At 41.0% G+C, this 14,871-nt stretch overlaps 1 protein-coding gene across 2 annotated transcripts in view; it reads right to left on the reverse strand.

The window, feature by feature from the left end:
• ais (aramis) overlaps positions 1-14,871 on the reverse strand; it is a 91,493-nt gene that overhangs the window by 41,737 nt on the left and 34,885 nt on the right. For both annotated transcript variants that reach the window (XM_067159306.2, XM_067159305.2), the window contains exon 7: positions 7,922-8,125. In XM_067159306.2, coding sequence (XP_067015407.2) covers positions 7,922-8,125 — 204 coding nt within the window. The remainder of the gene's footprint in view (positions 1-7,921; positions 8,126-14,871) is intronic.

A 14,871-nucleotide genomic window follows, 5' to 3' on the forward strand; every position in this document is an offset into this window, starting at 1 on the left:
AGTAAAGCCAATATTTGGCGTCAGTGTGAAGACAATGATAGCTAAAAACAACGTGTACTGAACAAAAAGTGCATTCAGTGGTCCGCAACAAGGATGCTTTAAAGAAGTCGAAAATGAAATTGTGAGGTATGTGCACGAAAAACGCAAGGGTCGAATGGCCATACCGTGGCGTAATAAACTCGTTCGTTGACTTTCAGCGTCCGCGATTAGGCCTAAACATAGCTAGGCGCTGAAGTTGGCCGAACCCGGCAAGCGAGACGTGCGTGTAGTGGTAGCCGGTTATATCTGACGCTGAGTAAAAGTACCGTAACAGTTTTATAGACAGCAAGAATATTTTCCTGGTGGATCGTCGTAGAGATACATGGAATAGGTATTGCTGGCAAATTTTCAACGGGTTCTCTTCGGTATTGTGATGCCAATTTTAAGTAAATGGTCATTAAACCCGCAGAATAAAGAATAATTGTGCAGCCAGAAAAAAATGCGGTATAACGAAAGCCAATATTCGGCGTCTGAAAATAGTCTAAAAGTGCGTACTGTACAACAAAGGCATTCATATGATTTTACAAAGCACTTCTTGAGCCTGATTAAAATTTTTTTTAGGAAAAAGTGCGGTTCGTCATGGATTCGGAGAAGTACGGTACTGTAATTTTTTCAGAATGAAATTAAACATACACTTTCACGTAGCATCGGATTTCGAAAAATAACAAACAAGTAAGCCGTAGTGCAGATATCATCCATGGAAACGCACGTTTTGAACAAACTGATCGCCATTTCATACTAATTTTAATGTGTATGGGGTTTTTCCGACTTTTATACAAAAATCGGATATAACGACAATCCGATATAACGAGTAAATTTTCTGCTGTTGTGAATTCTCGCTATAACAAACTTCTACTGTATTTACACGTCTATAGGCCACAGTATTTTACCTGAAGCAGGAGGGGGGGAAATGGATCCAGCTCCTTGGTTGAACGGTCAGCATTAGGCCTTCGGTTCAGAGCGTTGCAGGATTGATTCCGGCCACGTCAGGGATTTTGATCGCATCTGGTTAATTCCTCTGACTCAGGGACTGGGTGTTAGTGTTTGTCCCAACACTCTCCTCTTCACCCCACACTACCAACAACCACAGAAGCACATAACGGTGAATACAATCCTCCATATAGCGCTGGCATGTCATCAATACAGGATGGTTGGAAACAACATGAAACAGGTATACAAGATTTAGAGTGTTGGTCCTGCTGTTAAATGATTTGAAAATATAATTCCATACCTCATGCCATTGTAATTATGTCAGCTCCATAAGTTAGCCAATCAGATCACTTCGCGAGCGAGGCAGTATCGCTAAATCTGCATGTGACTTAAGACTGGCTTGAGAACGTCACTAAGAAACAATGTTAGGTTATGGTCCACCCAAACAATACACATCCCTTTACAAGTGAAAACTATTTAATATAAAAACATATTAAATATATTTTGGGACATGTTTCATCTCTTTTTGAGACTTCATCAGCCATAAAATCACGTAGTAGATTACAAAACTTATTGTTCAGAAATTGAAAAAAAAAAAAAAAAATGGAAGAACCCAATGCATTTTTAAGGACTATTTGAGATATGCAAAAGATGTGTATATATATATATATACACATACATTGTTTACACAAAATTGTCCTCACTTATTGCAAAAAACTTTTGCTATCTTCAATGTTAAAACTGAAATGAAAATGAAAACCTACAACCTGTTTTCTAGTCATCGACTGGGTCAGGGATGTAATAAATGAATCAGATATAGGCTATTAGTACGATGGGGTCGCCACTCCCAAAGTGATTTATTAATGACTGATAGATGCTATCAAATGAGAATGGAGAGTGTTGCTGGAATGAAAGATGACAGGGAAAACCGGAGTACCCGGAACCTGTCCCGCCTCAGCTTTGTCCAGCACAAATCTCACATGGAGTGACCGGGATTTGAACCACGGTATCCAGAGGTGAGAGGCACGGAGGCTCTTCATTAAAATTGAAATATAGCCTAAAATATGACATGCCAGCCATAACGTCTCGAACGGAATACAATGTCCATTGTTGCTGTCTGTAATTTAAAACGGAAGTTCCTTTATGAACTGTTGAGAAAACACTGTATATTTAATAAGGCAGTTTAACACTTCTTGCAAAGAATCTTTCATCAATATTGAATATGAAAGACCTTACTTGAAAATGTAGGAAGCATTGTTGGAATCTGGTAGTTTCAGTGTGTTGACTGAATCCACATCAGATCATTTAAAAACTTTGTAACTCGTGTGGAATTTTCCTTCAAAAACTAAGCTATTCTGGTAGAAGAAATCTGAAGCCTTATGAGATAGCCTGTCGTATGGCAAAGATCAGCGCTGCATGATCACCTCTCTCTTTTGCAGAGTTTGCTGATATGCCTTTAACTTATGGCACTGCTCAGCAAAATGGACCAGAGGCACTGAGGACTTACTCACTGTGTCATTTCGTGCCGCAAAACATTTCGATCCACTGTAAGGCGATGTGGACACTGACTAAGCTTGCGTTGCATGCGAGTTCCAAGTCTACCGTATGCATGTCATATTTCTGTAAATGATTGGTTGCCTAGCAGCTACCAATGCCGAGAAATCAGCATCAAACACAAACACATGCGGGTTTCAGACAGTGTCACCTTACCGTACTTGCTATGGCGCGATGATGTCAATTTGGAAGTACATGTTCAAATCTCCCCCACCCCCGGCAAATTTTTCCTTCGATAGGCGTTCTTAAGCCGATCATAAGCCACGTGCAGATTTACCAACACTGCCTCGCAAATCTTGCGAATAGAAGTAGATGATGGCATACCAAATCTAATATTTTGGAACAAACTACCGGGGTATTACAGGGAGACCCATTAAGTCCTCTACTATTCATCACTGCAACAGCAGACATAGTAGATTTTGTAAACCAGGAAAACGTCAAACTATTAATGTACGCTGATGATATGGTCTTGACAACAGTAGGTTGGGTAAATAAAAATGAGCTCAAACTGAATGTAGAAAAAACTGTTTCCATGACGTTTAGAAGAGCCTGATGGAGTCTTCTTTTTTAAAAAATTGAGGCACGAAAATGGGATGCATTTTTTTTTTTTTTTTTTTTTTTTTTTGCGTCAATGTTGGCATTTTCTTTCCTTCAAAATAAGCCTACCTAAAGTTAAGGTGCGGGGATTATTCGCATAAATACAGTACTTGGGTGTAATTTTTCAAATCCAAGGTAATGTATTTATCCTCCATCTCATGGACCGCCTAAATGCATCTATGAAAGCATTTCCCCCCCCCGCCATTTGCTTTACGTCGCACCAACACAGAGAGGTCTTATGGCGACGATGGGACAGGAAAGGCCTAGGAGTGGGACGGAAGCAGCCGTGGCCTTAATTAAGGTACAGCCCCAGCATTTGCCTGGTGTAAAAATGGGAAAACACGGAAAACCATCTTCAGGGCTACTGACAGTGGGATTCAAATCCACTATCTCCTGGATGCAAGCTCACAGCTGCGCGACCCTAACCGCACGGCCAACTCACCCGGTGAAAGCAATATCTGACATTAAGCATCTGAGAAACTTGTCTTTAGAAACAGCCATAAAACTCTTTCATCTAAAAATCAGCCCTATAGCAACATATGGCTTGGAATTTGGGAACATTTGAGTATGAAACAGCCAGAAAAAATCGAGAAGTTAAAGGCAAACTACTTCAAACGTGCCCTTTGCCTCTCTAAATATTCTCCTTCCCAGCTTGTGTATGAGTTACAATCAAATTATTAAATTAATTTAATTAAAGTAGTAATGATCCACCTTCAATACTATAATATGCAATATTCTAAATTTCATTAATTAGGGACTAGTTTCGGCCGCGGCTGGCCATCTTCAGCCTTAATGTAAAACATCTAATAACTAAACAATCACTGTAATGATTAGCAGTATTAGAACTAACAGTTCTGTGAATATTAACACATTGGAGACGCCGGTTGTAGAAACTACGGGCGCGCTAATTCATTGCTGCTGACGGAGCTCGGAGAATCTACGGGCATGATTTCACTGTAGCTAAAAAATTGTATTTGCCGTTTCAGCGAGCTGTGGCTTCAATAAGATACTGCTGAATGCTTCTATAAGCATAAAATATACTAGTTATGAGCATAAGTCGAGAGCTCTTCTTTCAAAACATTGATAACACAGCCAGGTTCCTACATAACCTACGGCTGCGTCATCGTTGACTCTCAGCTGTGAAATGGGCGGGAAAGTACATACGGTACATGCGGTCAGAAAGAGTGTGTGTTCGAGAGGCAGACTGGTTTGCGTAATTCTTGTGAATATTTAGCATGTCTGATTCAAGTGTACGAAATTTTGACATCGAATCCATAATGGATGTTCTTATGGAAGACACGATTTCTGAAAATGAGAATAAGGATAACAATTACACACTAAGTAAACATCATGATTCTGGCGCTTCAGGTTAGTAAATGTAGAAAATGAGCTCATTTCAAACTGGTGTGAAGTGTAACGTAGTTTTACATCGCTTCCTTGAAGTGGGTTCTGTAATACTATTTTATACCGCTTCCTAAAAATGTGGGTGTTTCCCGTGTACCTGCAGCAACTCGATGCAACACCGTCGTCAAACAAAGAACAGTGGGAATGCAAATTCCTTGTTGTAAACCAGATTACTGGTGCCAATTGACTAATTAGGTTAGAATCTGCATTAGTGTGTTTCAGTAGATGTGCCCACAAAGTCAAATTTCGAAATATTAACCGAACTGGCATCCATAGCTGCGTCAGATTTTTTTCGTTTGTAAAACATGTTATTTTCATAAATTTATATTTTAAAATTGCTGCACTATTGTGATAATTAAAACTCATTTTTGTGTAGAAGAAAGTGTGATCTTTCTATGCATTCCAAACATTGTTATAATCAAGGCTTACCCTAGCATTGAAAAATGTTCACAAACCATTAAAAATCCCACGATATCTGGAGGATAGCACATTCAAATATGGCCGTCTCCAATGTGTTAATACATGAAAGAGTCTTGATGATGAGCATTCTCAAGATCCAAGAATTTAGAACCTAGTTATTTTCAAATTTACTTATAATTTCATCTCAGTATATACAGTATTTGTTTCATTTGTTTTATGTCAGTTGTGTGCATGTACATTTGTTTAGTTATTAGATGTTTTACATTAAGGCTGAAGATGGCCATCCCCGGCCGAAACTAGTCCCTAATTAATGTAATTTAGAATATTGCATATTATAGTATTGAAAGGTGGACCATTACTATATTAATTTAATAAATACACTGTAATTACAATTCAATACGGATCAGAACCATGAAGTTTATAACTTATGTGTATGAGTTATTCAGAGAGGAATTTTATGCGGAGGAGCTACGAATACAGTTGTTACTTCCAGCAACAACATTTTATGTACATCTGCTTCGAGACCTACGATCGAAGAAAGCCAACATCTGGAAAGATGTCTACTCTACCGATGTCATGATAAATCGCGAGTGGGTTCAAGGTGGTTATGAACTGCGGCACCTGCTGACAAGGTTCTCCGTTCATGGGTTTCATTATAAACTATGTAACATAAAGCGTTATCGTGAACCAGGTTTGAACTGTCTATGTTTAAGATGTGGCGCACACTGTACTAGGTACCACGTGTCAAGTTGTAAAAAGCAATCGGAATCGCTGGTGAAATTTTGTAATGAAGATTAATGTACTTTAAATCTTTGCACATTGTGCGCATTAAATAAATTATTAAGCCAATGGCAGATTTAGCAACACCGCCTCGCAAAGCGATCTGATTGGCAAACTTAAGCAGCTGATAAAATAACAATGGCACGAGATATGAATTTATTTTTATAAAATTATTTATCAGCACTCTTAACACTCGTGTATCTAGTCATGTTATTTCCGACCACCCTGTACATTCCCTTGTGCAAATCCCGCTTGAGGTTTCACTCTGAGATTATGTGAGTCAGTTCTGTCCATTGCATTGGAAGTGGTTTTGAAGCTATTGGAGACCATTCCTTCTGGTATGGGGTACTAAGTAGCAAAGGTTCTTCCACTTGCCCAGCAGATAGTTGAATAGTTTGTCCAGTTCACACAGAATAATAATTATGGTAATGAATTTAATTGTTTTTCTACGCTTCTTATGGCTATTCTTCAAGCGGGCAGATTAATATCTGGCATTGATGATGTGCGTTATCTGATGGATTTCCTGTCCTCTACTTTATTCAAATTTCGGGGTCAAACACGCAGAGGTAGTCGGATTATTGTGACACAAGTGCGATAAACGGATGTAACTTGAAAACAATATTCACTCACCCATGGGTAAATAATGCAAGTGTCGAGCTCGAATTATTATTATTATTATTATTTTCCGATTATGATTATTATTATTACTTGTAATGTACGGCTATGAAGAGTTACATCCAGTTAGTATTATTATTATTACATCATATGTACATACAATACGATCGCGTTGTTTGTGAGGTTACGTAATGAAAAATTTGCTGTATAAAGACGTTTATATGAGTTTAGTTAATGTAAGGACCTGTATATAATTTAATATTACCTGTATATGATGTGTAATCCGCTACAGAATTGTGAAGCACACTGTAACTTCTAGAATGGCACTAGATCATGGTAGAATATTCTATACATTATAACCATGTTGTTAGGCACTCAAGAACTTACGAGAAGGTATTTTTTGTAATGCATCTTTCTAGAAGTCTGGACAGGCACATATGAAAGGAGGTGGTCTTGATGGTAATGAGGAGTAATTGTTCAGTAGAGTTATGAGTTAGAATGTTATTTTCAACACAGGTAAGTGCTCTTATGACAGGAGGCAGGTCAGAGAAACTTGCACGCTAACAGAAAAAGGCCTTGAATTCCTGAACTTCACATGATAAATTGCACCTTTGGGGAGCAAGCTGGTTAGCAGTGAGGTTGCTGAATAATTCAGTGAGCACGTCTGTACTTGTATTTCGCATTCCTGCCAGAAATTTATTTATTTATTTATTGTTGAAAATTTGTCGAGTGATAGTCTATCTACGGAATACGACCATAATCATGAGAAGATCAGTAGTGCGGTGCATATATTTTGTCTTGTAAAATAATGCTATTTGCTTTATGTCCCACTAACTACTATTACGGTTTTTAGAGATGCCGAGGTGCCAGAATTTAGTCCGGCAGGAATTTTTTTACGTGCCAGTAAATCTACCAACATGAGGCTGATGTATTTGAACACCTTCAAATATCACCGGACTGAGCCAGGATCAAACCTAGCAAGTTGGGGTCAGAAGGCCAGCGCCTCAACCACCGTCTGAGCCACTCAGCCCGGCATTCTGTCTTGTCTTCTGTCTAGTTATGGATAGGGAAAAGGTCATGAAATAGCCTGCTAATGAAGACGAGTTTGAAATCCTTCAGAAAGAGGACAGGCATCTGCATCTTAAGCACACAGATTTGGGGCAGAACTCCTACTTTTGACTTGAGTTAGTCTGAACCAATGCTGTGTATTACTCGAGTGTTGTCGCATTCAAGATGGCAACCTAAGTCACCCTATCACACATGGGCGAGTGTAACCTCAGAGTAAGAGTGAGAACGGAAAACAAGGTTTATTAGGCATGTAATTATGTGAAGTTGACTAGAGCGGTGCATACTGTATTTGTCTTATGACAGCCTAGGTATGGATATGGAAAAAGTTGTGAAACTGTTTACTGATGAACATAAAATTAAAACCCTTCAGGAAGTGGACTGGCAGCTCAAAGTCTCAGTCATTTCTGTTACACCCAACTTTCTGTATTTTCTGCCCCATATTTCCATCTTCACGTAAAAATTTACAACATGATCTAGAGCATTCGTGAAGAACAGTTATCAACAATTCAAATACCTGTGCCCAATGGTGACAGAGATCAGTCCCGACAGATTCTTCCGAGCCCAATTTGCAACGTCTGGTGTGTGAGTGGCCGAGAACATGGCACGTCGTACATTCTCTGAGTCACAAGCGCGGTATATCTCGCCCAACTGATCCCTGAAACCACGTTGTCCCACCTCGAAGAGCTTGTCTGACTCGTCAACAATCAGCCACTCAACACTGTAAAAGAGACAGCAGCAAAGATAGAAAAAACATCCTGTATTATAGGCTAAGGGAAAAAAAAGTTATGCAACAAGGACATGAAACACACATCCACAACGAACTTAAGAAATACATAAATATGTACGTACAGTATTTAATGTAAAAGGTGCAATGTTTTTAGGGAGATAAAACTCAAAGTAGAAGTGCATCTCACAAGTGCTATTTCTCCCAATATGCAAAAATGCCAGATCTATAATTAAAATATAGTATCATATAAATTCATAATAAAAGTTATTTGCAATAAAAATATCTTATTTGGTGAGATCACACATACACTTGGAAGTTGCACATGATTGTAGGTGACAGAACTTGTAGAAGAAAGGATAACGGGATGGGGACGAAATGCAGGAGAAAGGAAGATTGCCACCGCCACCATCAATGGGGCGCAGGAATCAATGTGATTCTGGCAAATGGGAGCGAAATGTGTTGTTGCCAATCATCTGTAACAGGAACATCTTGGATTCTGCACGAGAATTCAACTAGCCTCTTTCACACCAACTCGAGCACAGAACCTAAAAGCAATCCAGAGGAATGTTGGGTAACCAATCCTTACATGTGATAATATGTTTTCATGTACTATATTAATTATTATGTCCGGCTCATTGGCTGAATGGTCAGCGTACTGGCCTTCGGTTCAGAGGGTCCCGGGTTCGATTCCCGGTCGGGTTGGGGATTTTAACCTTGATTGGTTCATTCCAATGGCCCGGGGGCTGGGTGTTTGTGCTGTTCCCAACATCCCTGCAACTCACACACTACACATAACACTATCCTCCACCACAATAACACGCAGTTACCTACTCATGGCAGATGCCGCCCACCTTCATCGGAGGGTCTAGCTTACAAGAGCTGCACTCTGCTGGAAATAGCCACACGAAAAGAAAAAAAAAAAATTATTATCATCATTTTCCAACTCCAGTTTCCCAGAACCAAGCAAGTTGCCCGAGCACTTAAGGGCGCGCAGGTGTGAGCTTGCATTTGGAAGGTAGTGGGTTCGAACTCCACTGTCAGAAGCCCTGAAGATGGTTTTCCATGTTTTGCCATTTTCACACCAGGCAAATGTTGGGGCTGTACATTAATTAAGGCTTCTTTCCAACTCCTAGCTCTTTCCTCTCCCATCATTGCCATAAGACCTATCTGTGTTGGTGCACCGTAAAGCGCATCGTAGTTTCCTGGGTGGGATGTACAAGCACTCTCTTCCTGTTCCAGGGCATTTTCCCCTTTGAGACCTCTCTCCTCCACATCTGATTTCACCATGTCCATCCAGTGTTCCCTTGGCCTTCCCCTTGGTCTTCTTCCTTGGTCCGTAAGATCAAAGTATTTTCTGGCACGTCTCTTGCTCTTCCTTCTTATAACGTGCCCATGCCAGTGAAATCTATGCTTCTTTATTACACTGGTAACAGGGAACTCAGCGCCTGCTGCCTTCCTGAATACTTCATTCCTGATTTTGTCTTTTCGAGAGATAATCTGGGAATGCCCAGAAGGTGTAGCTGTGCCAAACTTACTGAGCAATAAAGTAAAGATGCCCTATCAAAAGTGCTTAAGCTGTGACCAAGTAGGTGATGGAAGATCAGATAGGTTTGAAACCAAAAGAGGAGTCCAGCAGGGAAGTGTCCTGTCACCACTCCTGTTCATCATTGTTATGGATCGGTTCATAAAGTCCAGAGAACATTGCAAAGAGACTAACACTCTTAATATTTGCAGATGATGTTCTGATCTGGGGAGAAAATGAAGCAGTACATTAGAAACTAAATCTTTGGAATGGCAAGTTTAAAGAATATGGACTAAACGTTAGTAAAACAAAAACTCTTAAAATGACTATCAACAGGCAAGGCACAGATTCAAACATTTTCGTGGAAAGAACTCTATTGCAGTCTGTTTCAAACTTATTTCTTTTGTTATTTGCTTTTTTTTTGCTAGGGGCTTTACGTCGCACCGACACAGATAGGTCTTATGGCGACGATGGGATAGAAAAGGCCTAGGAGTTGGAAGGAAGCGACCATGGCCTTAATTAAGGTACAGCCCCAGCATTTGCCTGGTGTGAAAATGGGAAACCACGGAAAACCATTTTCAGGGCTGCCGATAGTGGGATTCGAACCTACTATCTCCCGGATGCAAGCTCACAGCCGCGCGCCTCTATGCACACGGCCAACTCGCCCGGTGTGTTATTTGCTTAACGTCCCACTGACACAGACAGTTCTTATGGCGACGATGGGATAGGAAAGGCCTAGGAATTGGAAGGAAGCGGCCGTGGCTTTAATTAAGGTACAGCCCCAGCATTTGCCTGGTGTGAAAGTGAGATACGATGGAAAACCATCTTCAGGGCTGCCAACAGTGGGGCTCCAACCCACTATCTCCCGCATACTGGATTCTGACCTCAAAATTGGGTCTCCCATTTCATAAGCATCAACAGCCTCTTTTTGTTCCAGAACCATATCATCTAAGTCTTTACCTTGATTCAACTGTTGGATGTGTTCCTGCCATCTTTCTACCTTGTCTTCTTTCCCTACAAGTGGTTTTCCATCTGAGCTCTTAATATTCATACACCTAGCTTTCCATTCTCCAATGGTTTCCTTAATTTTCCTGTATGCAGAATCTACCTTTCCTAGGGCCATACAAACTTCAACATCCTTGCACTTCTCCTTCAGCCATTCTTCCTTAGCCAGCCTGCATTTTCTATCCACTTCATTCTTTAATCACCTGTATTCTCTTCTGCCCTCTTCATTTCTAGCATTCTTGTATTTTCATCGTTCATCAATAAGGTCTAGTACCTCCCGAGTTATCCACTGATTCTTAGTCGAAATTTTCTTCCTTTCTAATATTTCTTCAGCAGCCCTACTGACTTCACTTTTCATGACTATCCACTCTTCCTCTATTGTGTTTCCTTCGGCCTTTCATTTAGTCCTTGTGCAACATGTTCCTTGAAACAATCCCTCACACTCTTTTCTTTCAACTTGTCTAGATCCCGTCTCCTTGCTTTCCTTCCTTTCGTCAACATCAGGTGGTATTTCATGACCAACAAGTCGTGGTCAGAGTCCTCGTCTGCTCCTGGAAAAGTTCTGAAATCCAACACCTGGTTTCTGAATCTCTGGCTAATCATACTGAAGTCTATTTTGATACCTTCCAGTGTCTCCAGGATTCGTCCATGTATACAGCCATCATTTGTGGTGTTTGAACCACACAAAGGGAACTAGGAAAGTTTTGCAATGTGAGGGAACGCTTTAGACTTTTTCAAAATCATTTCCACCACACTCAATACACTTCTCCATAGGTAGACACCAGTCACTGAACCAACTCTGCCACTTTTCTTTGGTTACATTTTCACACTCTTGATCCCATGCTGCCAGAAGTTCCTCGTCGGATGCAAAATGCCACCCTTTCAGCTTCATCTTCACTTCTGGGAAGAGTGCGAAGTCACATGGGGATAGATCATGACTGCATGGAGGGTGATCAAGCACAGTCAACCCTGATCTGGCAAGAAAATCCGTTGTTACATTAGCACGATGTGCTGGAGCATTGTCCTGATGCAAGAGCCAAGTGTTAAGCCGAGACCTTGAATGGAGCTGCTTGAAAGCCTGGATGACCTGAGGCAGACAAGTCTCACTGTACCACTTCGCAGTAACCGTCCTTTGTGTTTCTAGCACAACCCGAGTCAGGTTGCCCCGTTTAGTGAAGAATACTGCAATCATCCTTTTCTTCGCTGACCTTGACTTTCGCACAGACACAGGAGTACGTTCATCTTCAAACAGCCACACCTTGTTCTGGGATTTTGTTGGGACACTGTAATAATAAAGCCAAGTTTTGTCATCTGTAACGATGCTATTGACGTTATGCGAAGTCCCATTTTCAAACTGTTTTGGCATTTTTCGGCACCATTTCACTCGATGTGCCCTTTGTTCCTCTGAAAGTGAATGGGGCACTCAAAGGGAACAAACCTTTCTAACATGAAGATGGTCATGTAGAACTGAATGAATAGCTGATGCAGGGATGTGGAGAGTCTCTTCTACCTGACGATATGTCAACCACCTCTCCTGCTGCAACATTTTCCTCACAGCTTCAATGTTTTCCTCAGTCACTGATTCCGACAGTTGCCCAGAACGAGGATCATCTTCAACCCCATAATTTCCCCTCTAGAACTCTTTGTACCAGTGGAAAATTGTTGTTTTGTGTCTATTTTGACAACAAGAATCCTTTCACTATGATAGTCATAGTAGCTTACCCGCTGACCTATTTTCTTATTCAATATTAAACCAACTCCTGCATTTCCTCTGTTTGATTTTGTGTTGATAATTCTGTAGTTGCCTGACCAAAAATCCTGTTCTTCCTGCCAACGTACATCACTTACACCAACTACATCTAACTTTAGTCTATTCATCTCCCTCTTTAGATTCTCTAACCTATCACAACGATTCAAACTTCTAACATTCCACGTCCAACTCGCAGAATGTCGTTATCCACTTTTCTGATGGTTGCCCCCTCTCGTGTAGTAATTTCCTCCAGGTACTGGTTAACAGTTAATCCACGAGCAAAATTGTAGCGGATAATTGCGCGATATTCACCTTTAGATCACACTGACATCTTAACTTGCTTTCAATCCCACTGCTTGGTAACAACTGGTGTGAAGGTAGCACCTTGCTGTCTTCTAGACCAGTTTTCACCCCTCTTTTCATCCCTCACCATAACAGGGGTGTCCAGCCAACTGTTTTTGTGTACTGCAAAATTTTCCTAGTGCCCCTTTTATTTTAGCAAGAACTAAGTTGTGATCGGTGCAGAATTCAACCAGTTGACTTCCTGTTTCATTCCTTTGTCCCAATCCGAATTCTCCTACTGTATTATCTTCTCTTCCTTGGCCTACCACTGCATTCCAGTCTCCCATCACAATTAGATTCTTGTCACCATTTGTATTAAATCTTCTATCTCTTAATATATTCGTTCGATTTCTTTATCACCCGCTAAACTTGTAGGCATATAGACCTGCACTATTGTGATGAGGATAGGTTTTGTGTCTATCTTGACAACAATAATCCTTTCACTATGATAGTCGTAGTAGCTTACCCGCTGCCCTATTTTCTTATTCAATATTAAACCGACTCCTGCATTTCCCCTGTTTGATTTTGTGTTGATAATTCTGTAGTCGCCTGACCAAAAATCCTGTTCTTCCTGCCAACGTACATCACTTACACCAACTACATCTAACTTTAGTCTATCCATCTCCCTCTTTAGATTCTCTAACCTACCACAACGATTCAAACTTCTAACATTCCACGTCCAACTCGCAGAATGTCAGTATCCACTTTTCTGATGATTGCTCCCTCTCGTGTAGTCCCCACCCGGAGATCTGAATGGGGGACTATTTTGCCCGGGAGGAAGCCATCGTCAGTACATCATTCATACAGAGAGAGCTGCATGTCTTCGGGAGTTAGTTATGGCTGTAGTTTCCCATTGCTTTCAGCTGTGCAGCAGCATGAACACGGCTAAGCCATGTTGAGTATTATTACAAGGCCATATCAGTCAATCATCCAGACTGCCGCCCTTGCAATTTCCGAAAGGCTGCTACCCCTTTCGATGAACCATTCGTTAGTCTGGTCTCTCAGCAGATACCCATCCGACATGGCTGCACCTGCGGCTCACTATCTGCTTCCTTGGGACACGCAAGCCTCCCCACCATGGCAAGTCACATGGTTCGCAGGGGACTGTGACTATACGTAACCAATCCTAGCAGGAAGTTGGGTCGGCAAGCTGATTAGTGTGGTGGGGCTTCAAAAACAAAATATCTTGATAACAGCACTGGAAGAGACAAGATTTGTGGATGAAGTAGTATTGAAATCACAAAGCTACAGGATCTACAAGAGGCAGCCAGGTCAGAGAGTGATGAGGCTTCACAGTCAGCAATAGCATGACCAAATCCATAACCTCCTCCTCATACCCAAATGGGTACGTACCTACTGTTATACATCAAAACCCTCAACAAGGCATGCATGTAGTAAGGACACTAACAGGAAAGACATCGGAAGTGTAGAACTGTAGACACATAGGTGGGATCCCAAAACACCAAAAGACTGCCTTCATGGGGAACTTCAATGCCCAGATTGAGGAAGAGCGAAGATTTAAGAGCATAGTTCGAGAATAACCAGCCCACAAGAGAATCAATAGGAATATAGAGTGACTGATCGATCTGTGCAGAAACTACTATTAAGTCTTTAAATACAAAGCTTTCAAACACCTTCCCAGGAAAGACACACATGGAGATGTCTCAATCTCAAGCTAGGGGTGTTCCAACTTAACCACACAGCCATTAGCAGAAGGAACACCAAGGACATACTAAATGTCAAAGTACTGAAAAGTGCCAACATCCATTCAGACCATTTTCTTTGATTGAAACTAATTTCATCCCCCTCACATGGAACAAGTCAAGATTTCCAAGATTCGACCCGGCCAAGCTGAGAGACAATGACGACTTCACCAAGACCCCAGGTAACAACAACGATAAAAAGGATAGGCCATATCTACAGAAAGCACTGGCAGATACAGTGACAGCAACAATCCAGACAAGCAGAAGGAACAAACACCTTTGGTGGTTTTTTTTTAGCCTAAGGTGGGGCTGAGGGATGTGGAATGGTGGGTGATTGCTGGAGGGAAAGAAGGGGATTTAGAGTACTTAATATCATTTTATTGTAAATAGGAATTAATAGATCAAATAAAGGGTT

Source organism: Anabrus simplex, chromosome X (assembly GCF_040414725.1).
Source record: "Anabrus simplex isolate iqAnaSimp1 chromosome X, ASM4041472v1, whole genome shotgun sequence".
Taxonomy (NCBI): domain Eukaryota; kingdom Metazoa; phylum Arthropoda; class Insecta; order Orthoptera; family Tettigoniidae; genus Anabrus; species Anabrus simplex.